This window comes from Geotrypetes seraphini, chromosome 5, assembly GCF_902459505.1.
Source record: "Geotrypetes seraphini chromosome 5, aGeoSer1.1, whole genome shotgun sequence".
NCBI lineage: Eukaryota > Metazoa > Chordata > Amphibia > Gymnophiona > Dermophiidae > Geotrypetes > Geotrypetes seraphini.
The window spans coordinates 221,815,264-221,839,052 of NC_047088.1; the positions used below are offsets into that span (position 1 = coordinate 221,815,264).

At 40.0% G+C, this 23,789-nt stretch overlaps 1 protein-coding gene across 23 annotated transcripts in view; it reads left to right on the forward strand.

Annotated features, from left to right (window-relative positions):
* The window catches only part of NEB (nebulin), a 419,697-nt gene that overhangs the window by 222,052 nt on the left and 173,856 nt on the right, over nucleotides 1-23,789 (forward strand). For 21 of the 23 annotated variants that reach the window (XM_033944892.1, XM_033944897.1, XM_033944903.1 and 18 more), the window contains 12 exons: nucleotides 2,002-2,313; nucleotides 6,032-6,235; nucleotides 7,017-7,121; nucleotides 7,232-7,336; nucleotides 10,600-10,911; nucleotides 13,607-13,810; nucleotides 13,995-14,099; nucleotides 14,203-14,307; nucleotides 17,033-17,344; nucleotides 20,080-20,283; nucleotides 20,644-20,748; nucleotides 20,853-20,957. In XM_033944892.1, coding sequence (XP_033800783.1) covers nucleotides 2,002-2,313; nucleotides 6,032-6,235; nucleotides 7,017-7,121; nucleotides 7,232-7,336; nucleotides 10,600-10,911; nucleotides 13,607-13,810; nucleotides 13,995-14,099; nucleotides 14,203-14,307; nucleotides 17,033-17,344; nucleotides 20,080-20,283; nucleotides 20,644-20,748; nucleotides 20,853-20,957 — 2,178 coding nt within the window. The remainder of the gene's footprint in view (nucleotides 1-2,001; nucleotides 2,314-6,031; nucleotides 6,236-7,016; nucleotides 7,122-7,231; nucleotides 7,337-10,599; nucleotides 10,912-13,606; nucleotides 13,811-13,994; nucleotides 14,100-14,202; nucleotides 14,308-17,032; nucleotides 17,345-20,079; nucleotides 20,284-20,643; nucleotides 20,749-20,852; nucleotides 20,958-23,789) is intronic. The other 2 variants (XM_033944915.1, XM_033944917.1) reach the window with 2 other exon arrangements.

Sequence of the window (23,789 nt, forward strand, 5' to 3'; positions counted from 1 at the left end):
TTTATAGGATATGCTGTTCTCCTTTCAGACTGTGTAGTGTGGATCTTCTTGCCTCAAGTACAACAAAGACACGGCAAACCCAAAAAATAAATTATCTCAAAGATTTAAGGGGGAAGTTATCAACATTGGCTACTCTTAAGATGTGTTATTTTACCACTAACTTGTGCTCTTTTGGCACAGATCTCATTTTATGCAATGATACCTTAGTTACAACTAATGGATAACTTTCCCCTACATATGATACTATTAATCGAAATATACTTAAGCATACTGTTTTCACAGATGAACAAAAACTGATCTGTACGAGTGGCCATTGAAAAGTTCTCAGCCCAACCAACAAAGTTGGGGCAGTCTCCATCGAGGGCTATACACTTTTTTTCATTCCATATTTTTCCAACAGAATGAAAAAAAAAAAAAAAGGAAAATCACTGGACTAAGGCCCTCTTTAGTGCATGCTAATCGATTTAGCGTTCTAAACACCAACGTGTGCATGTTAGTCTATGGACACATTAGTGTTTAGCGTGTGCTAATTCAATTAGCATGTGCTAACCGGTTAGCGCACCTTAGTAAAAGAGGGGGTAAGTGTATGGCCGGCGATGGAGGCTGTCCCAACTTTGCGGGATGAGAACTTTTCAGCAGTCCCTCGTGTTATTTCCTTGATCTTTGCTTCTTGCCACCAGGATGTACTTCTGTCTAATACAAACATTTACCGCACCCCCCCTTTTTTTTTTTACTAAACTTTGATAGCGGTTATTAGCTCAGGGAGCTGTGCTGAATGTTCCACGCTGCTCCCGACACTCATAGAAACTCTATGAGCATCGGAAGCAGCGCTGAGCATTCAGTACGGCTCCCTGTGCTAATAACCGCTATTGCGAGGAGGGGGGTTAATTAGTGAATCAGTCAATATAGCATTCTTTTTTTATCTGGCACTGGTTTTTTAAAAATAATTCTGCGATCTAAGGATACATCAGATCTTTTTCCTTTTGATGCTTACTCATACCTCACCTAAATTTTTATTATTTTTTTTTTTTCCTGTTCATTTAGTCAGACCTCAAGATATTCCATTATCTGTTATTGTAGTAGTGATTCTACTAACTTCCCCACCCCTCTCTTTTTGTGAACCTATCTGTATATGTTCTTCTTTCACTAATATATACAAAAAACAGACTTGGTACCTGTTTTGCTGCCTTAGGTCTTTATCCTCGTATCCTCTTGCTGTCTTAGCTCCTTGCCTCACTTTTTCCAGGTATCTTTCCCTTTCTTTCTTCTGAGATCCTTTACACTTTTTTCTGTTTTCAACTATCCCTTTTGAAAACCATAATGTCCTCTCTTTTTTCTTACTTTTATGTCTTTTCCTAGTGTAATGAATTTAGTTTCATCTTCGGTGTTCTACCTCAGTCCTCTCACTTTTCCCATGCAGTGGTGCTCAAGCCAGAACTCCTGCCAGTCTAGGATAGCCATGAGAGATATTTTCAATACACTGCCGCCATCATATGCAAATCTACCTCTTGCATACTCGTTGTGGAGATCCTGAAAAGCAGACTGGCTGGTGTGTCCTGGAGACTTGGTTGAGAACCATTGCCTAAAGTACTTTCAGAAAAATAGTAGTTCTGATATCCTGGATCTTCATTTTTGAGTCATTCCTCTCTGTCTTTGCCTTACTGTGTGCTTAAAGTTTGCTATAGTGGTATGCTTCAAAATCCTCTAAAGGACAGATTGTTGGATATTGTCTACAGTTAAGCTTATAGCCTCTGGTAATCTCAATAATTAAAAAAAATAGTCCAGAGATCAGGAACATACTTTATGGAACTGGTGTAACACTTAGGTTATGAATTTTGGAGCACAAAAGCATTTGCAACTATGGTTTTCCAAACTTTCTCAAATGTCTGTCAATTTATATGATGAAAAGGATTTAATAAAAGTAAAATGCATGCATGCATTATATCTATTGTATATCTGCATATCTTCTTTCTGCTGACTTTTGTTGCATTTGTTTATTAGTACAAATACTTGGATACATATCAAAAACAGAAAGGCCACTACATTGGAAGCCGCACTGTTGAAGATGATCCAAAACTAAAGTGGTTGATACATTCTGGCACACTTCCCAGTAACCTGAAGTACAAGGAAGACTATGAGAAAACAAAGGCCAAAATCCACTTACCGGCGGATATGGTGTCACTGCTTTCAGCCAAGCAATGTCAGACATTAGTGAGTGATATTGACTACCGCCAGTACCTGCACCAGTGGACCTGCCATCCAGATCAGAATGACTGCATCCAAGCTAGAAAAGCCTATGACCTCCAGAGTGATGTAAGTATGCATATGCTTGCCTTATCTACACACGCTAGGGATAATTCTATAATGATGGCGCCTGGGGTGGACTGACCCCTCTGCTCCCTCTTACTATACCACTGGTTATACCAGGGGTGGGCAACTCCGGTCTTCGAGGGCTGGAATCCAGGTGGGTTTTCAGGATTTCCCTAATGAACATGCATGAGATCTATTTGCATGCACTGCTTTCAGTGCATATTCATTGGGGAAATCCTGAAAACCCGACTGGATTCTGGCCCTTGAGGACCGGAGTTGCCCACCCCTGGGTTATACTCATACATATATATTAGGTATAACTTTAAATGAAATAGTTTATACTTTCTCTTAGAACAAAAGTTATTTGGACAAAATGATCCACTACTGAACAGCCATGAGACAAATCTAGAGAACAACGTGAGAACTTAACCAAGCTTTAGTTTAGGATTATAAGCTTGCTTTTCAAACAGCAATAGTTGTGCAGTGGTCATTTACATAAAGGTGAGAGGTTTCATGGACTGTGGTAGGGGAATGTGCTTCTATTGTGTGTGGTAAGACACACAATAGAAATTTTGGAGGAATTTGCAAACTCCACCTTGTTTGCTGAGAAAGACCAATGGTAGATGTAAGGATGAAAGATAGTGGTTTGTAGATCTACAGTAGCTGTCATATTCATTCTGCATTTAAATGGCCTTCCAAAACTGAAAATAAGAGGGCTTGTTGTGAAACTGAAAATAACCATCTATAAATTTAGGGTTCCTTTTACAAAGGTGCGCTAGCGGTTTTAGAGCGTGCTTAGCGCACGTTAAAATGCCACGTGCGCTAGCCGCTATCGCCTCCATGTAAGCAGGCGGTAGTTTTTCAGCTAGCGTGTGCTATAGCACGCGCAAATCGTGTGCGTGCACTAAAAACGCTAACGCACCTTCGTAAAAGGAGCCCTTAATGTTACAATACATACAGTACAATATTTAGTTGCAGAATTAATTCTTTATTTTTGGTAACTGAACTTTGAAAGTTGTACTCATACTCAAATTGGTCCTATTCTAAAACTATTTTTAAAGTTTTATAAAGTTCTATATTCTTCTGAGCCTTATTTAGATAAAGAAAAGGATGGATTAGAATTTTTAAATTCAATTAAGGGACCAAAAATTCCTGAACATATAAAAGAAAGTTTAGAAAAGCCAATATCACTAAAAGAATTGCAAACAGCATTGAAGTCCCTCAGAGTTGGATCCGCTCCAGGGGGAGATGGTTTCACGGTAGAGTTTTATAAATCTTTTCAAATTACCCTATTACCATATTTGTTAAATTTATATCAGACTCAACTTACTAAAGGTTGCATTACAGGTACTATGGCAGAATCATTAACTATAGTTTTGCCAAAGCCAAATAAAGATCCCACATTGGTTTCAAACTACAGGCCTATTTCTTTAATTAATGTAGATGGAAAACTTTTAGCTAAAACTTTGGCTATACGCTTGGCTAAGGCTCTCCCCTCTATTATTGGTATACATCAAACAGGATTTGTTGCTCAGAGACATTCTTCTAATAAAACCAGGTTGGCTTTACATATGTTAAATTTGTCAAAATCCATAAATGATCCGCCTTTTCTGTATCCTTGGATGCAGAGAAGGTCTTTGATCGAATGGAATGGACCTTCATGTATCAAGCATTGGAGTGGTTTGGTATAGGGTCAGGATTTATACGAATGATCCAAACATTGTATAGCTCCCCTGTTGCTAGATTATATATTACTAATAATTTCTCAGAGTGTTTTAGTCTGCAGAGAGGGGTTAGACAAGGTTGTCCCTTGTCTCCTTTGCTTTTTGATATTGTATTAGAACCCTTGTTATTAGCTATTCAGCAAGTGAAGGAGATACAGGGTATTCCTTATTCAGATCGGGAATATAAAGTCTCTGCTTATGCAGATGATATTTTGCTTTATTTGAGAAATCCTGAAACAACCATTCTATGCTTGCTTGAATTGATAGAAAAATTTGGAAAATTTTCAGGATATAAAATAAATTGGAGCAAATCAGAAGTTCTTCCACTTAATGCCCATTGTACAAAAGGTTTATTTGATTAATTTCCCTTTCTATGGAAAGAGGATGGAATAAAGTACTTAGGCATTTGGATAAAAAATACTCTGGAAGAAACAATGAAAATAAATGAAAAATCTTTATTACTGAAGGTAACAGAAATGTGTGAGCAATGAAATCCTTTACATCTGTCTTGGTGGGGAAGAGTCCAAACTATTAAAATGATGATTTCCCATGTGGTTTGTTATCAAATGGGTATGATACCAGTTTTTTTTCAGAGGTCCTTATATAAAAAGTTAAATTTTATTCTTACAAATGTTCTCAGTATCAAAATGCCTAGATTATATAAAGACAATAAAATATTAGTAGACACTTGGAAAACATTAAGATATGTGAGTAATATAACACTTATTCCAATTCACAAATCAACAAATCAAACTATATGGCTGAACTCCAAGATTCAAATTGGCGGATTTAAGGTCATCTGGAAGCATTGGATGATTGCAGGAATATGTATATTAGAAGATGTTATTTCCAATGGTAAACTGCTTGAGTTTTCACATTTGCAACATAAATATGGTCTTAATAAATCACAAAGTTTTAGATGGATGCAACTGAAGCAGGCCATTCAGGTGGGGTTCACTGAGTGGAAAAATCTAAATAATCAATATAGTTTGGAGTTCTTATGCTTTCATGTGGACTTCCTAGGACACCAGGCCGCTCAGTGGTACAAATTAATATCTGGATTTATGAATAAAAATCCAAAGACTAGTCTTAGAGACATTTGGAGCAATGAGATTAAACATCAAATTACTGCGTCTCAATGGCCACAAATGTGGTCTTGGAGGATGAGATGTACAATGTCTGCATCTATGAGACAAACATGTTTTTTTTCTGTTGCATAGAGCATTCTGGACCCCTGTTCGTTTACAAAAATTAGATTGCTCTAAGTCTGATAGATATTGGCATTGTCATCTTGAAACAGGGACTTTAGACTATTTATTGTTCTATTGTCCATTTATTATGGATTTTTGGAAATCAATTTAGGGCCAAATTAATAGTTTATTAGACAATCATGTGGCATTATCGTATGATACAAGACTATTTGGAATGTCTATGAGGGCTAAGAGCCAAATATCTTCCCAAAATAATAAACTCTTACTTATTTTAACAGGAGTTGCCATACAACAAATAACATGCAATTGGAAAAATTGGAATAGATTAAACTACAGTTTTTGGTGGAATTCAGTGTGTCATATTTATAAAATGGAAAGAACATTAGCTATTCAGAAAGAAAATTTTAATAACTTTCAAGATGTGTGGGGGCCATTAACAAATAATTGCAATGAATAAGTATTATTTTCCCTGATTTGTACAAATATAAGACTGGAGTGGGGGAGGGGGGATTTTATTATATGGTATAAGCGTTATGAGATGTTGAAAGGATGGGAGGGGAAGGGATAATTCTATTTAATATGAAGAATTGTAGAATTTCAAGTGATATATTTAAGTTAAAATGGTTGATACCTTTTGATGCACTTGATATAAGTTATAAAAAATGAATAAAGAATTAAAAAAAAAAAAAAGAAAGTTGTACCTTGTAAAATAGTTTTGGAAGGTAGGCTGAAACTTAATCGAATGCAAAACTGATTTATCTCTGTTTATTCTTCTGTTTGTCACAGGCCTTATACAAGTCTGACCTGGAATGGCTCCGTGGCATCGGGTGGATACCCAATGACTCCATAGAAGTGAATAGAGTGAAGAATGCCCAAGACATCCTGAATGAGCGATTATATCGCCTGCCCCCACAGAAATTGAAATACACCAGCATTGTTGACTTACCGTCTATTGTCCTGGCTAAAACCAATTCGGAACAAATCAGTGATGTATGCAAATTTATTTTATGTTCATTTTATATTTATTAAAGTTTCCAATAATGTGCCAGTAAACAACATTGAAACTACAAACAGAGTACTCAGAATTGTGCACAAAATATTGCTTTACCCCAACCTTCCCGCCCACCACCCCCCAGTCCCACAGACCCACACATCATCTGCATGTCATGAGCAAGGAAAAGAGAGAAGAGAAAATCATAAGTTCAAAAATCTACCACGGGCACGAGGAGAAAGGTCCATCCCAAAATGTTCCCAAATAGAGCAAAAGTGACGACCTAAATTAGAATCCAGGTCACTGATGTGCCTGCGCTCCAGGGAAGCATGTACAATCATCAGTGATCTCCAGTGGGCAAAAGTCGGTGGTTCCACAGACAACCAGTTAGCTAAAATTGCTTTCTTACCAAGGAGCATCACCCTGGCAATAAACGCTGACATTCCTTTGGGTTTCGGTGTTGTAATGATATAATGTCCAAAAAGTGCTTGCGGGGCAGGAGTCCATCGCCGGCACCACAATGATGTAACATAGTGACCCAAACGTTGCCAAAAAGGAACAATATGCAGACAAGACCAAAACATGTGTCTCAGAGAGGTGCAAATTTATTTTAAACATTACTAATGAAATCCAATATAAAATAGGGCTATAATAGTACGTGAAAGATACTGTTACTATTCCAAATGTTTTGTGTTTTAAACTGTTCTCACACATTTATAACATCAAAATATAGCCTATTCAGTATTGTCACTTTACATTTTGACTTTTCTCTAAAAACAGTGGAAGTACAGAGAAATGTGGGACAAGGAGAAGACTGATATACACGTGATGCCAGACACTCCTGAAATTATGCTTTCCAGAGCTAATGCAATTAATGTTAGCAATGTAAGTATTATATTGTTTCATATCTAGTAAAAAAAAAATACATTAGGTACTTTGTACTCCCATGTTTTAAATCTTGTTATATTGATTGTTTGATTTTTTTTTATTTTAAGAAACTGTATAGGAAAGGTTGGGATGAAGTGAAGATGGTTTATGATCTCAGGGCTGATGCCATCCCAATTACAGCTGCCAAAGCCTCGAGGGAAATTGCCAGTGATGTAAGTATAGGATTTAAAGAGGAAAACACTTTTGAAGATTTAAAACACCTCCAAGAATGGCCACAGAACACAAGAGGTTTATTAAATTTTATGCATGTAATTACAGACAGGGATCCTTTTAATAAGCTGCAGTTAAAAGTGACCTTGGTTTGTCCTTCCACAGGATTTTTTCCATGCGCTAAGACCGTTTTTATCAGTCAAATGGCCAAATTTCAATTTTTTTGTGTGGCTATTAATACATATTAACGCATGAACACTTACCAAAACCTGTTTTGTAGTTTGTAGGCGGTCGGGGCCACCCCCCGCCCCAACACACCAACTTCCAAAAGAAAAACAAAACTTTGGGCCCCCTTTATCAAGCTGCGCTAGAGGTTTTTAGCATGGGCTAGCATGACAAATGCTTAACTCGCCAGCACTCACTTACCTCGCCAGCCCACACTAAAAACCTCTAGTGCAGCATGATAAAAGGGGCCCTTTATTAGCAACCAGATTAGCTCTTCTTAATTTGTCACTTACCAGAGGACACATGAACACTTCCCAAAGTACGCCATTTTATACTATGGAAGGCATAGATAAACCAACCGATATTCAGAGCTATTCAGCTGGCCAGTTAAATAACACTTACCCAGCTCAGTGCTAATATTTAGTGCAAGATGGCCACTGAATAGTGCTTTGCGGCTAGCCCAGTCACCGGCTATGTCACGCAACATAACCAGTGAGCGCCAATGTTCATTGGCTGACTGGCTACCTTTAGCAGCCAGATAGACCCCTATAAATAGCTAGTCTGTATTTGGCTGGTGTAAGCTAGCCAATCAGCTGATGAATTCAGGTTTAACTGGTTGTTTCTAGTGGCCAAGATACACCCCAGAAATTCAGTGCCAGTCGCCGGATACAGCCTGGCATTGGATTTCCAAGTTTGCCACTGACCATAGGAGATAGCCAGGCTGCCTCTGAAGTCTGACTATATATGTACAAAAAGAAGATCTGTAAGAATTGTGCAGATATGCCGTATTATCAAGTAAAAGTGGGTAAATCAGTAAGGAAAGGGAACGTCATTAAAAGCAATTGAACAAATAACAGAATATCACTAGGCTTTTTTTTATTTTTGGTTATAAGTGGTCAAAACCAGTAGAACACCATCAACGTTAAAATCAGATTTATGAGTTATAACCAGTAAACCCTGAAAATTGCCCACCTCCATCCAATGATGTCATCTATCACTTGTAATTATTATAATAATAATAATAATAACTTTATTTTTCTATACCGCCATAATCTTGTGACTTCTAGGCAGTTCACAGAGAAGAATAGCTGTACAGTCAGCGAATTACAACATACATATAGAAAAGGGGTCTCAGAGCGATCAGTGATTACATGGTGCAAATTGGCAAGAAGAATGATATACATAGGTTACATATAATTTTAACATGTTACATTGAAATGGTTGGAAAAACCAGCGAATAGCAAAATACAAATGAGAAGAAGACATTGAAGAGTCAGAGAATATGGAATACCAAGTACTGTTAATGGGGAAAAAAGTGGAATCAGTATGATGCGCGGTAGCTTTGAAAGGGGGGGAGGAAGTCTGGCTATGGAATAAATTTATTGATAGAGTGGTCTTTAATTCTTTCCGACCACTGTGTTCAAATGACATCATCGGAGTGGGTATGGGTGCTTCTGGAGCAATGGGAGATTGTCTTCTGGCCTCTGTGTTCTTTGCAGGCTCTTCAGGAGGGTTTAAATTGTGAGAACAGGAACTTTAGAATGTGCCTGTTTTGGAGTTTCAAATTAGGGAAGGGGCTAGAACTGTTTCTAGGGATGTGAGAGGGAGGGCTGATGCTATTTCTGAAGGAGGGAGAAGTGGGATCTGATGCCAGTTGCGTGGCAAAGGGTGGCAGTCCACCCCAGGTGCCATCTTGGTAAGAGCACAGGTACCCGTCCTCCTATTCGCCCCTCCCCCCTACCACACGTGCGCACCGCTTCCCTTCCCTGTCCCTCTGTCACATTCCTGGCGGGAGCAGCAACCCCCAACCTGCTGTCACGCCAGCGTCGGCTCTTCCTCTGATGTCACTTCCTAGACCCGCGCCTAGGAGTGACATCAGAGGAAGAGCCGACGCTGGTGCGACAGCAGCATGGGGTTTGCTGCTCACGCCAGGAACATTACAGAGATATGGGGGAAGGGTAGCAATGTGCGTGCAGCAGGAGGAGGTGGGGAAGGAAAATGTGGAGGTGGGGGGCGGAGAAGAGGGTGGGGGAGGGGTGCCACTGCCCCAGACGCTTCTCGCCTTTGCTATGCTACTGGCTGATGCTGCGACAATTGCTGATAATTGGAGAAGGGGGGGGGCAGTGCTGTTGCTGGGAGAAGAGGTGGGGGCTGATACCCTTGTGGGGCTGGAAGAAGGGGGATAATGCTGTTGCTAATGTTGGAGCTAGGAGAAGAGATTTCAAATAGAACAGAACGAGAAATACAGATATGGAATACGCCAATGCAAGAATACATGGAGCTATATATAATGGTTATAAAAAAGTATGTGTACATAATGTAATTAGGCATGGCAATTCTCTGAGGATAAAGAGTGAAACCTGGAGAGGGAGGAGAGAGTACCAGAAGCAAGCATTAAGAGATATTATTAGACTGTGTAAGATATAGAATTTCTGAGAGATTATAAATATCCGGGGATCTACAAATCGTAATATATGATATTATTCAATATAATTCAGAAAGTAATAATGGCAATGTCATTGGCTAGTAAGAAAAATTCACTATGGGGGCCCATATCTTATTAACTGTGGTTTGTTTGTTGGAAAATTCTGCTGGCTGTAGGAGCTAGGAGAAGAGAGACTGGAAGTTGGTACTGGAAAATTGTGTTGTGGGCCATAAATTGGCATTCACTTAGAAAGCCACAGCATTTTTTAATGACCTGATTACACTTATAATCCCCTATTTTACTGAACCTGGAAACACACCGAATTGTCTAAAAATAACCCTTAAAACTAAAAAAAAAAGAAAAAGAAACCCGTGGATCAGAAAAACTCAATATAACACAGACCTACAAAACAAGGACACAAATAGATATTTGAAGAGGAACTCTATTTCATAATTTTGCTGTGAAATAGTAGAAACGTACTGTTAAATGGATAGGCATCAAAAGAAGGTTGGTAATAGAAAAAATATTTTCAGATTTGTTAAACATTAGTCAAAGTCATTTATTATCCAAAAATAAAAACTTTAATAGCTATGGTTTTCTTGTCTTTTCAAACAGTATAAGTACAAATTAACTCATGAAAAACAGAAAGGACACTATGTCGGATGCCCTACTGTAGAGGATGATACCAAGCTGTCATGGTTAACAAAGTCAGGCAAGCTGCACAATAACTTGACCTACAAAGAAGATTATGAGAAGACAAAGGCTAAAATCCACTTACCGGTGGATATGGTGTCGGTGCTATCGGCCAAGCAATGCCAGACTTTAGTGAGTGACATTGACTATCGCCATTACCTGCACCAGTGGACCTGCCATCCAGATCAGAACGACTGCATCCAGGCTAGAAAAGCCTATGACCTCCAGAGTGATGTAAGTCTGCATATTTAAGTCTTATCTATACACTGTATGTAAACAATGACACAGAGAAAGAGACACAATTAAATGAAGGATTAAAAAAAAAAAACCTCTCAAGAAGATTAACCCCCTCTTCTACGAAACCACGCTAGCGTTTTTTAGTGCAGAGAGCCGCGCTGAATGGCCCGCACTGCTCCCGATGCTCATAGGAACTCAGGCCCAAATTCTGTAACCAGCGCCTAAAGTTAGGCACCTATTTCGGAGGCGCCCAAATAGATAGGCGCCTATCTAAATTGAATAACAAGCCCAATTAAGCTTTTTAATCAGCACTGATTTAGGCGGCCTTTAAAAAAATAGGCACTATGCATGATAGGCGTGGGCGTGGCTATGTGTTAGGCGCCTTCTTACAGAATCACTGCTCTTAAGCGCTCAGCTAAGCGCCTAACTTTTAAGTGTGCCTAGAGCTGGCCTATTTAATGGTCGCCTCCAAAATAGGTGCCGCTCAGCGTGATTCACTAAACAGCACCCAATTTAATTGCTGAATTAATTCTTTTTTTTTGGGGGGGCGAGGGCAATTGAACTTTGAAATTTGTTCCTCTGTGGTTTATATTTCAAGTGAGTTAACTGGTTAAGGGGTCCTTTTACCATGCTGTGGTAAGCACTAACTTATACTGTACCTTTAAATGCCTTTCTATGGGCATGTTCAGGGGTCCCATGATAATTTTTCCATCGGTACGTACTATAAAACAGATTTTATTTTTTAGCACTGGGGGCATGTCTGGGAATGTTAATCAGTGAGCGCATGCTAACTATGAGACCATACTGCATACAAAATAGGTGGCAGTAGAGACTCATGCATTAACTCATGCACTAATGGCCACATGCTAATGGGAAAATTATCATGTGGCCATTAATGGAAAAATCCAAAATTCATCTATTTTACCCATGTGGTAAAGATGGCCTTAGTGCATGGGAATGACTCACATAAGCATGCCTGTTTTATGGTTTAAATTTATTTAATATACCGCTCTTCCTTGGGTAGCGCATCCCAAAGGGTCGTGAACACTTGGAATGCGCTACCGGAGGAAGTGATCAGGCAGAGTACGGTACAGGGATTCAAACAGGGATTGGAAGGATTCCTGAGGGATAAAGGGATCGTGGGATACTGAGAGAGGTGCTGGGATGTCACACAAGTATAGAAAGCTAACCAGGTAATAAGTATAGGAAGCCAACCAGGTCGTGCATGTGCAAGACCGGAGGGTTAGGACTTTGATGGGAAGATAGGACTTCAATGAGAAACCAAGGTGGCAAGGGGGCCCCTTCTGGTGATTCAGACAGGTCGTGACCTGTTTGGGCCGCCGCGGGAGCGGACTGCTGGGCAGGATGGACCTATGGTCTGACCCGGCGGAGGCACTGCTTATGTCCTTATGTTCTTATGTAATAGCAGAGCGATTAACAAAATAATAACAGATTATCAAAAGCAAAACTTAGAAAGTTAATAAGAACACACAAGGCAAGAAAATGAACCCCTTCAATAATAAGAAAGGAAAAGGAAAAAGAGAGGATATATGATAAGCAAAGACCAACAGGCTTCTAATCTGTTCTCTTAGACTCCCGCGGCTGGCATCATGATTGTAGCGGGTTTCCGAGTCTTGCCGCGTCTGTGTAGAAAGAACTGACGTTTCAGCCATCATGGCTGAAATGTCGGTTCTTTCTACACAGAGGCAGCAAAACCCGGAAACCTTCTACAATCAGACTTCTAAGCATTCGTAGATCTTTACAGCATCCAACCCATTTAACTCTTGGGAGAAGACCTTACCAAATAGGTATGTCTTCATGAAGAGATCTAAATTTCAGATAAACTGCCTCCAAACGAATATAACTAGGAAGGAAACCCCATAAGGAGGGTTAAATGCAAGGAAATGCTCTATTTCTGGTAATTTCATAATGAACTGAATAAAGCGAAGGAATTTGAAGGTGTTGATTGTTAAGCGAGTGAAGAGCTCTTGGAAGACAGTAAAACTAAATTGGGAAGGATAAATAAGCCAGAGAATTGCAATGGAGTGATTTAAATTTTAACTTGGATATGAAAAGAAATAGGCAGCCAGTGGTGATGAAAGAACAACGGAATAACTTGGTCAAAGCATGAAGCATGTGATAGAAGATGGATAGCAGTATTCTGAATGAAGGTCATTTTTTTTTACCACTAAGAGAGGCTGTCATCCAGTTACCTCAGTCTGACTGGCATTGAGGGAATATTCAATGGCATTTGCTGGGATGATTCTACTGCATATCTCTGCTAACCACTAAAACTGAAACTTGCTATTGTATAGGTGGTTTGGGGGCATTACTGGACTGGAGTTGGCACTTAACCAGAAAATTGCCAATATTCAACCCTTAACAGGTTACGTTAACCAACCAAATTAGACCATATTCATAGCAGTTCTATCTTTGGCCATTTTAACTTAACTGAATATTCCACTTATCCGGTGTGGTGCTGGCCATTTGCACATATCTGGATATTTGATGCTGGCACCAGACATGGACCAGCAATTCACTATCTGGGCATAATTTTGTCAAAGGTGGAAAAATGCCGTTTGCTGCAAACTGAATATTAACCACCATCTATGTATACATTAGATTTGGAGGATAGGCTGTAATTAATTGTAAACAAAACTAATTGCCTTTCTTTCCCTTCTGTTTGTCACAGGCTATATATAAGTCTGACCTGGAATGGCTCCGTGGCATCGGGTGGATACCCAATGACTCCATCGAAGTGAATAGAGTGAAGAATGCCCAAGACATCCTGAATGAGCGATTATATCGCCTGCCCCCACAGAAATTGAAATATACCAGCATTGTTGATTTACCATCTATTGTCCTGGCTAGAACCAATGCGGAACAAATCAGTGATGTATGCAAATTTTATTTTAAACACGTCATTATTAATTTTATTCAAGACAAAATGGGAGTGTAATAATACATGAAAGATTCTTTTACTATTCTAAATGTTTTAATTTGTAATTACAGAGTTAGGGCACCAAAATATAGCCTATGCGGTATTGTCACTTTACGTTATGACTTTTCTTTAAAAACAGTGGAGGTACAGAGAAATGTGGGAAAAGGAGAAGACTGATGTACACGTGATGCCAGACACTCCTGAAATTATGCTCTCCAGAGCTAATGCAATTAATGTTAGCAATGTAAGTATCATATTGTTTCATACCTAGTAAAAAAATACATAAGGTACTTTGTACTCCCGTGTTTTCAATCTTGTTATATTGATGGTTTGATTTTTGTTTTAAGAAACTGTATAGGAAAGGTTGGGATGAAGTGAAGATGGTTTATGATCTCAGAGCTGATGCCATCCCAATTACAGCTGCCAAAGCCTCAAGGGAAATTGCCAGTGATGTAAGTATAGGATTTAAATAGCCAATGGCCACTAAACCTAGGCTGTTTATTAAATTTTATATATGTGATTTCAAATGGGATAGAAATATATTTTTCTCCTTCATTCTTGTCGTCTTCTATTTTTTAATAAGGTACGTTAGATAGGTTGTGAGCCCACCGGGACAGACAGGGAAAATGCTTGAGTACCTGATTGTAAAACCGCTTAGATAACCTTGATAGGCGGTATATAAAATCCTAATAATGAAGTTGTGTGACCTACATATGCAAGAGGTGTCGGATTCTGAATATTTTTAGTTGTAGTTTTTATGTGCATTTTGTTATGCATATACGTTTACACAATTTGCAGTCCCTGTTTCTTTTATATTCAGTATATGATATGCATTATTTTGATTGTAACAATTGCATTTAATTTTGTTTTGGTTTAAACTATCCCCCTCTTTTGCTAAGGTGCGCTAACTGATTAGCGCACGCTAATCGAATTAGCATGCGCTAAACGCTAATGCATCCATAGACTAACATGCACCCATTATCGTTTAGTGCGTGCTAAATCGATTAGTGCACGCTAATCGGTTAGTGCACCTTAGTAAAAGAGGGCCTATGTTCATTTATATTATGATGATTTTAACAATATCACTTTGGTATTGTTTTATAGTTCTACTAACCCCTGATGCAGCCCTTAGCATGGGCGAAACAAGGCCTGTGTCAGGTTTTTATATATGAAATAGTAGAAACATAATATCGGATTCTATAATGCGTGCCTACGATATAGGTGCCTAACATGTATCAATCACAAGTCAAGCATGCTTTATAGAATCACATCTAGCAATATCTAAAGTGGGCTTAGGCACCAGTAAGCATCCTTATTTTAGGCGTACCCTGTTTATTCTAGGATTTTCTTGACCTAAGAGCACTTAAGTTATGCGGCTACCGACACCTAAGCCCACTCCATAGATAAACAAGCCCATGATTTGCCCTTAATCACACCTACTTTCAGATAGGTGCCTACAATTTTGAGGTACCCACTTTGAACTAGGAATGTACCTCAAAATTGTAGGCACCTACCAAGGTTAGTGCCTACCAGCCAATTATATGAAATTCCATGCCTTTTAAACAATTAAGGTAGGCACCTGGATCAGATTTGTGCACCAATCTAGGTGCCTACCTTTTAAGCGCATTTTATAGACTTTGCCAGATAATATTAAATGTATACGTATCAAAAGAAGGTTGATGATACAGAAAATATTTTCAGATACTTTAAATATTACCGAAGGTCATTTCTTATCTAAAATAAATACTTAGAGGGGCATAATAAAAAAAAAAGTCTAAGTCCCCTTTTGGCCTAAGTCCTTAAATGTTCAAAGCAGAAGCAGGGAAAGTGTCCATAACCAAAACAAACGTCCTTGTTTTGATTATGGCCTGCCTCTACTAAACGCCCAGATCACTACTACGTCTAAAAGTACACCCCCACAACGTCTACACTTTTTGGCCATAATGAACCAAAAAAACGCCTAAGCCCCAAACGTCCAACGGAAGGGCTTTTAGTCGAAGGAAAAGCCAGTCACCGGGGCTAGGAGGGCTTGGGCTCCCTCCTGGTCAGATCGAGTTGGGGGGGGGGGCATGATTGCTGGGCCAAGAAGGCTTGGGCTCCCTCTTGCCCCGATATCGTCGGGGGTGCCGTGGCTGCCGCGGGGCTAGAGGACTTGGGCTCCCTCTTGCCCCGATGTTGTATGTGTGTGGGGGGGGTGATGCATCGCGGCAGGAGAGATGCCTCAACTCCCCTACTGCGATGCCATCACTCCTCTACCTGAGCTACCGCGACTCGCATCTCTCCTGCCGCGATGCTTGCGGTGGGTAGGTTGCTGGGCCGCTGAACTGATGGCGCCAGCGGCCATCAGCTCAGCGGCCCCTTTTTCGGCACTTAGAGCTGGTTTAACTTCGTCTAAGTCAAAAAGGTCTAAGTGCCGACTAGGCAACTGGTTAATGTTTTGGTCATACCTGCACAACTCCACACGTACAACCAGAAACAAAAACATCTTTGCATACCCAAAGATCACAGGCTGCAAATACAAATCCTTCCTAGACAGAACCTTCATGTTCCAAGCAAACAGACAGCAATCCTGGCTGGGAAACCACATAAATAAAGCCAGGCAAACCTACAACACATACTGAAAATCAATTAAAACCGTTCTATTTGACAAATTCCTTGCTTAATGAGATCACCTCTCTCATGGTTTTTTTTTTTTTCCACCTTATAACCCCATTGTATTATGTAACATCTTTCTTCTCTCATGTATTCTTTCACCATGTTTCTCCAATTCATGATGTAACTTCCTTCTTCTTCCATTTAGTAATTCGCTGATTGTCCAGTCTTCTTTCTATGTGAACCGCCTAGAAGTCAGTTTGACGATGGCGGTATAGAAAAATAAAGTTATTATTATTATTATTTATTATTATTATTATTAAGTGTAGGTCGGCCCACCTCCCGCCCACTGCCCGCCCTTTCCCCTCCTATAAACACGCCTCTTTTCTCTCTGTGCGTTTAGAGGCAGGGGAAAGGCCTAAGCTGTTTTTAGATACGTCTAAAAACCAGCTTTGGTTATGGGTACTTGGACGATCAGGCTTTTTGATCTTCCAAGTAGCCATTTAGGACACTTTTTAGACTTTTTTTTTTTTTTTTTAATTATTAACCCCTTAATATCTATGGTTTTCTTGTCTTTTCATACAGTATAAATACAAATTAACTCATGAAAAACAGAAAGGACACTATATCGGATGCCCTACTGTAGAGGATGATACCAAGCTGTCGTGGTTAACAAACTCAGGCAAGCTGCACAGTAACCTGGCTTATAAAGAAGATTATGAGAAGACAAAGGCTAGAATCCACTTACCGGCGGATATGGTGTCACTGCTTTCAGCCAAGCAATGTCAGACATTAGTGAGTGACATTGACTATCGCCAGTACTTGCACCAATGGACCTGCCATCCAGATCAGAACGACTGCATCCAGGCTAGAAAAGCCTATGACCTCCAGAGTGATGTAAGTATGCATATCTTTTCTGCACGCCATGTATAAACAATGACAGAGAACGAGGTACAATTAAGGGAAGATTTGAGATAAATCTTCACAAGAAGATTGTATCTTACTAGAGTCAAATTCCTTGCAAAGTGCTACTGCCTCTATAAACCATCATTTCCCCAACCCTAAAATGAATAAAAAGACATATTAAACGATCTCACGCTGTAATAAAACAACTAAGGGCTCCTTTTATTAAGCTGCACTAGCGGTTTTAGCATGCGCTTAATGCGCGCTGCAGTTCCACGCGCGCTAGACGCTAACACCTTCGTTGAGCTGGCATTAGTTTTTGGCGCATAGCGCGGGGTTAGTGCGTGCGGCTATGTAGTGCGCGCTCAAAACGCTAGAGCACCTTAGTAAAAGGAGCCCTAAGAATAGATGATGTCAGCCTTCTTCTGCTTGCCTACCAGTATTACTACTACAGTGGTACCTTGGTTTACGAGCATCATCCAATCCAGGATCATGCTCGTAATCCAAAATGCTCGTTTTGCAAAGCAAAGTTCCTCATAGGCTTTAATGCAAACTCAGAAGATTCGTTCTACAACTGAAGTTTGCAATGTAGCCCAGGGGTGAGTACCTGCCTGTGGGAGCTTCACAGTGATTCGAAAGTGGTGCCTTCCTTGCCTCGGGGTCCCCATGCGGCTGCCCTCCTGCTTCGGCGATGCCTCTGCCGTCCGTCAGCGCTCTCCCGGCTCCCATCTAAACCGGCCACCATCCTGAATGAGCATGCGTGCGACTTCTCTCTCCTCTCCTAAGTCAGCCGCTCCCCCGACAACACGCTCACCACGTACAAGGACGTCCTGCGTGCTTGTACGTGGTGAGCATGTTGTCGGGGCAGCGGCTGACTTGGGAGAGGAGAGAGGTGAAGTCGCGCATGCTCATTCAGGATGGTGGTCGGTTTAGATGGGAGCCGGGAGAGCGCTGACAGACGGCAGAGGCATCGCCGAAGCAGGAGGGCAGCCGCATGGGGACCCCGAGGCAAGGAAGGCACCTCTTTCGAATCACTGTGAAGCACCCACAGGCAGGTACTCACCCCTGGGCCACCATTGCTGAGTGCTCGTTTATCGGGGCAGTGCTTGGTTTACGAGACAAAAGTTTGCTGAGTGTTTTGTTCGTCTTGCAAAACACTCGCAAACCGGTGCACTCGTAAACCGAGGTACCACTGTACTTATCATTTCTATAACTTTACAAAATGTATGCAGCAGTGTACATAAATATGTAAGAAACCGAGCTTTCAATTTATTCAAGATAATCAGTAAAAGCAAAGGGTTAGATTCACCACTGTACTCTCCTCCTATATTTTGATGATTAAACTTAGGGCTCCTTTTATCAAGGCGCGCTACAGGGGTTAGCACGTCAGACATTTCATCACACGCTAACCCCCGCGGCAAGCCTAAAAACGAACACATTGTCAATGGAGGCGTTAGCGACTAGCATGGCAGGCAGTTGAACGCGCGGTATTCCGCTCGTTAACCGCCTACTGCACCTTGATAAAAGGAGCCCTTAATAATCAGGATCCCCCTCCCAATATCAACTTTCCAATGTTGCTAATAGCATGGAATGTTGCTACTTTTTGGGAAGTTTGCCAGATACTAATGACCTGGACTGGCTACCGTGAGGATGGGCTACTACATGCCTTGCATTCCCTTAGTATCTCAGTACCACAGGTTAGGCATTCCTACAGTACATAAATACTGATGCTTGAGATCAACCTTGCAAGGAGGCATTATTCATTCTGTCTGGGGGCAAAAGGCGTGACCTGATGCTCGCAGGCTGCATTTTAAAGGGGCCAGTCAAATGATATGAAAGTTCAAATTCTCCCTTCCTGCAGATACCTCCTCATCACATTGCCCTACCCCGTGGTGCTCTCCCTTCAACACACATCCCTCCCAAATGCCTCCAATCTGGATACCCCTTTTCAATGCTCCTCAATGCTCCCCTTTCAACATACAATATTCAAAAAGTAAGGAATGGTGGGTACTTAGACAAGACAATGTGAGAAATCACTCCATTGAATTAAAGCCAAAAAAAACCTAGGGGAATGCACTTACAAAGCGAAAGAAAAAGCCCTTAAAGGAGAGGTGTACCCATGCTCTTCCACCCTGACATCATCGGCGAAAAAACTTTCGCTGGTGGTGCTTAAACAAAACAGTGAGTGTTTTCAATTAAAAAAATAGCCAAAGGGGAAAGCTTGTGCTGCTGGAATTACTGTGTACTAAAGGATACACTGCACACAATCGGGCCAATGATCGTTTGTGGTAGTACGCCACTGCTTCAGGGCCTATACAATTCCCAGCTATCTGTGCGAAGAACCAGACTTCTGCATATCACCACCACCCCTTTCAACATATCCACCTGATGGCCACCCCTTTCAACGTAGCTCCCTCTGTGCACATATCCAATCATTTCTTTCTTAATATCACCAAAATACATCTCTTTCTTTCTGAACATATTTTAGTATGGGCTGCATGTCGGCAGATTTTGTTCTAAAATCCATGAGACATGGATGTCCATATCTGACATACAGATTTGTGCTTCCATATTCTGAGTTGGATGTCCTTTCTGAATGAACTCTTTATTTTTGGCAATTGAACTTTTAAATTTCTGCCCTCTATACATTAGGCTTGGGGGGGGGGGGGGGGAAGAGGTTGTAGTTAATTGTGAACAAGACTAATTTCTTTCCCTTCTGTTTGTTACAGGCCATTTACAAGTGTGACCTGGAATGGCTCCGTGGCATTGGGTGGATGCCCAATGACTCCATCGAAGTGAATAGAGTGAAGCATGCCCAGGATATCCTGAATGAGAAATTATATCGCCTGCCTCCACAGAAATTGAAATACACCAGCATTGTTGACTTACCGTCTGTTATCCTGGCTAGAACCAACGCGGAACAAATCAGTGATGTACGCAAATTTATTTTAAACACTTATTATGAATGGTATTCAGTACAAAATAAGAGTGTAATAGTACATGAATAATTCTATTACTATTCCAAATGTTATTCCCCCTCTTTTACTAAGGTGCACTAGCTGATTTAGCGTATGCTAATCGATTTAGTGCACGCTAAATGCTAATGCACCCATTATATTCTATGGATGCGTTAGCATGTAGCACGCGCTAATCGCTAGCACACATTAAATCGGTTAGCATGCCTTAGTAAAAAGACCCCTTAATTTGTAATCTGTGTTATTACAGAGTTATGGCATCAAAATATAGCCTATGCAGTATTGTCACTTTACGTTATGACTTTTCTTTAAAAACAGTGGAAGTACAGAGAAATGTGGGAAAAGGAGAAGACTGATGTACACGTGATGCCAGACACTCCTGAAATTATGCTCTCCAGAGCTAATGCAATTAATGTTAGCAATGTAAGTATTATATTGTTTCATACCTAGTAAAAAAAATACATAAAGTACTTTGTACTCCCATGTTTTAAATCTTGTTATATTGATTGTTTGATTTTTGTTTTAAGAAACTGTATAGGAAAGGTTGGGATGAAGTGAAGATGGTTTATGATCTCAGGGCTGATGCCATCCCAATTACAGCTGCCAAAGCCTCAAGGGAAATCGCCAGTGATGTAAGTATAGGATTTAAATATCCAATCATCTTTAAAGATTTGAAACCTCTCTCCAAGAGTTCTAATGTGATTTCAGATGTAATAGAAAAATGTTTTACTTGTCTATTCTTGTTTTCCTCTCTCTCTCCCAGTAAGTATGACATACATGTTCATGATGAGTCAAACTGTCTTCTCTATTCACTTGCTCATCTAGAGAGCAGCATCAGCTTGTAGATAGGTTTTAGTTCTCTTCTCGTTCAAAATCTCTTAGTTCACCCTTTCATCTATCTGGTCAAGCACTGGACCAGTCTGACTGCCTAGATTTGGTGCTTCCGTTTTTCCTCCTATTTCTTTCTTTCTTGACTTGCTACTCCCTTTTTTCAGTTGTTGGTTACACTGGCTTCCTGGATTTGTCCGTTTCTATCTCACTCTATCCTCTCTTTTGGATACCTCTATCTTAGTTCTCTCTCTAACATTAGCCTAGATATTTGTTATTAAACTTGTAGATAGCTTAAGATGGATTCACAGTCCTCCAGCACCACGATGTGGACAGCTCCTTGAGCTCTTCAAAAATATTTGGCAGCCATATCAAATTTCACAGCATATTTCATGTTTTTGAAGCACCCTTAAAATATATGTTAGGAAGGTGTAGACAGTCAAGCTCATATTCAGACTTCGTCAGCAATCTCCTGTGGTCCACAGTGATACTTGAAATTCATTGCCGGGTGTTCTTATAAAATTTCAATAAAATAAATTTTTTTTTAAAAAAAAATTTCATTGCCTGCACCATATCTGGCAACTAGCATTGAATTTCTGATCTATTTTGGCTAGCCGAGACATAGCCAGCTATGGTGATATTCAGTGGCTAGCTAGTTAAGTCTTAATGGCCAAAGATATATACCCTTTTAGATAATTGTCTTTGGCTGCTGAACTTAGCCACTGAATATTGGTGGTGATCGGGATATTCAGTGTGAGATAGCCAGCTATCCCCTGTTGAATATATTAGCGGATAGCTGGCTATGTGCTATTTAGATGACTTTGAGCGAATCCCAAATGCCTAAATAGTGCTAAATATCAGGCCCAATATCTTTTGTGCAATAGCTTGATTTTGCAGTATGTACAAAAAATAGTCTATAAATACTTCACAGACACATTAACCTAATTAAAAGTGAGTAAATAAGTAAGGAAAAGGAAAGATGGTTGTGTGGAAATTCATTTAAAGCAATCAAACAAATAATAGAATATAATTGGGTCTTGTGATTTTTGGTTATAACTGATAAACACCAATCGAATATCCTTGATGGTAAAATCAGGTTTACGAGTTATAGCCAATAAATCCTGAAATTTGTCTCTTCCTCCAGTCCAATGATATAATTTGCCAGCTGTTGTCATGCCTAGATGACTTCTTCAGAGTGGGCGTGTATCCTTTTGTGGTAAGGGGGGGGAGGGTTGTGTTTTTGCTCCTGCTGATCTCTGCTCTTTTTGCCCGCTCACCAGGAGGGCTTAAATAAGTGACTCATTGTGGGTTTCAAATTGGAGTAGGGGCACAGAGTCGTTTCTTGGTCTGCAAGAAGTGAAGGGGAGCTGATGATGTTTCTGGAAGGGGGAGACGTGGAGCCTTATTCTGGGAGAAGGGACAATGATACCGTTACTTGGACTAGGAGAGGGAGAAGGTACTGAGGCTCTTCCCGGACCTGGGAGAAAAGAAAACTTTGGAGATGGGGGTGGGAGGGTGGGGAGCAATGAATGATGCTAATGCTAGGACTGGGAGAAGGTGGACAAGCTGAGGTTGTTCCACTGGTTGGGAGAAGAGAGAGTTGATGCCAGGTCTGATATTGATAAAGGTCTGATTCTGTTGCTGGGGCTGGGAGAAGGGGGGATGGTACTTTTGCTGATTCTTAGATTAGGAGAAGAGAAACTGAAACTAGAAAATTGCATTTTGGGTCAATGAATAGAATCCATCTTAAAATCCACAAAGAGGTTTTTTCTGTAACATAAAATACTTTCAAACCCCATATTTCTATGAAAAAGCACCTAATTGTCTCAAAACTAATCCTTACATTTCAAAACAATAAACTCGTAGGATCAGAAGCCCTTAATATAACATGCAGCCCAACAGAACAAGGAAGCAAATAGATATTCTTTTATTTCAAATGTTTATAATATTTCCATAAACAGAAAAAACAGCAAGGAATTCCCCTAACAGTCCCAGAGTATCTTATGGAATCTTTCATCATTACAAATTCTAAACGTTCTAGAAAATCTCATTCACTATTCTCGTTTCCTTCTGCAAAGGGATGCAAATATAAGAAATTCCAGGAACGATTGGTGTCCTTCCAGGCAGCCTCATGGATTAGGGATCTGACTCACATATTTACGCTTTCAAATTCGTATGAACAATTTCGACGTGCTTTAAAGACGCATGTTTTTATAGAATCTTTTGAAAGTTAGATACTGGTTGTTAATCTCTGTGAACCTCATAGAACTTAATGGTATTTGCAGTATACAAGTGAGTTTTTATGTTATGTTTTGTTATCATGGAGAGAATAGTATATATAATCCCAAATTTATGAAGATCTTTCCAGAAATCACTCTCCAAATCAAGTAGGGGTCTCTCAAGCTGTGCAGGATCAAAGAAAATAACTGGCTGAGCTGTTTCTGGCCAATGAAATCACTTTGAATATTGACAGCATAGTTTGTGCATTAAAAAAATCTACAAATTATAATTTCAAGAAGAATTCTATTTCATTATTATTTATGTCAAACAGGGAAACATAATTTTAAATGTAAAAGTACCACAAGAAGGTTGATGATACAGAAAATATTTTCAGAGAGTTTAAACATTAGTGAAGG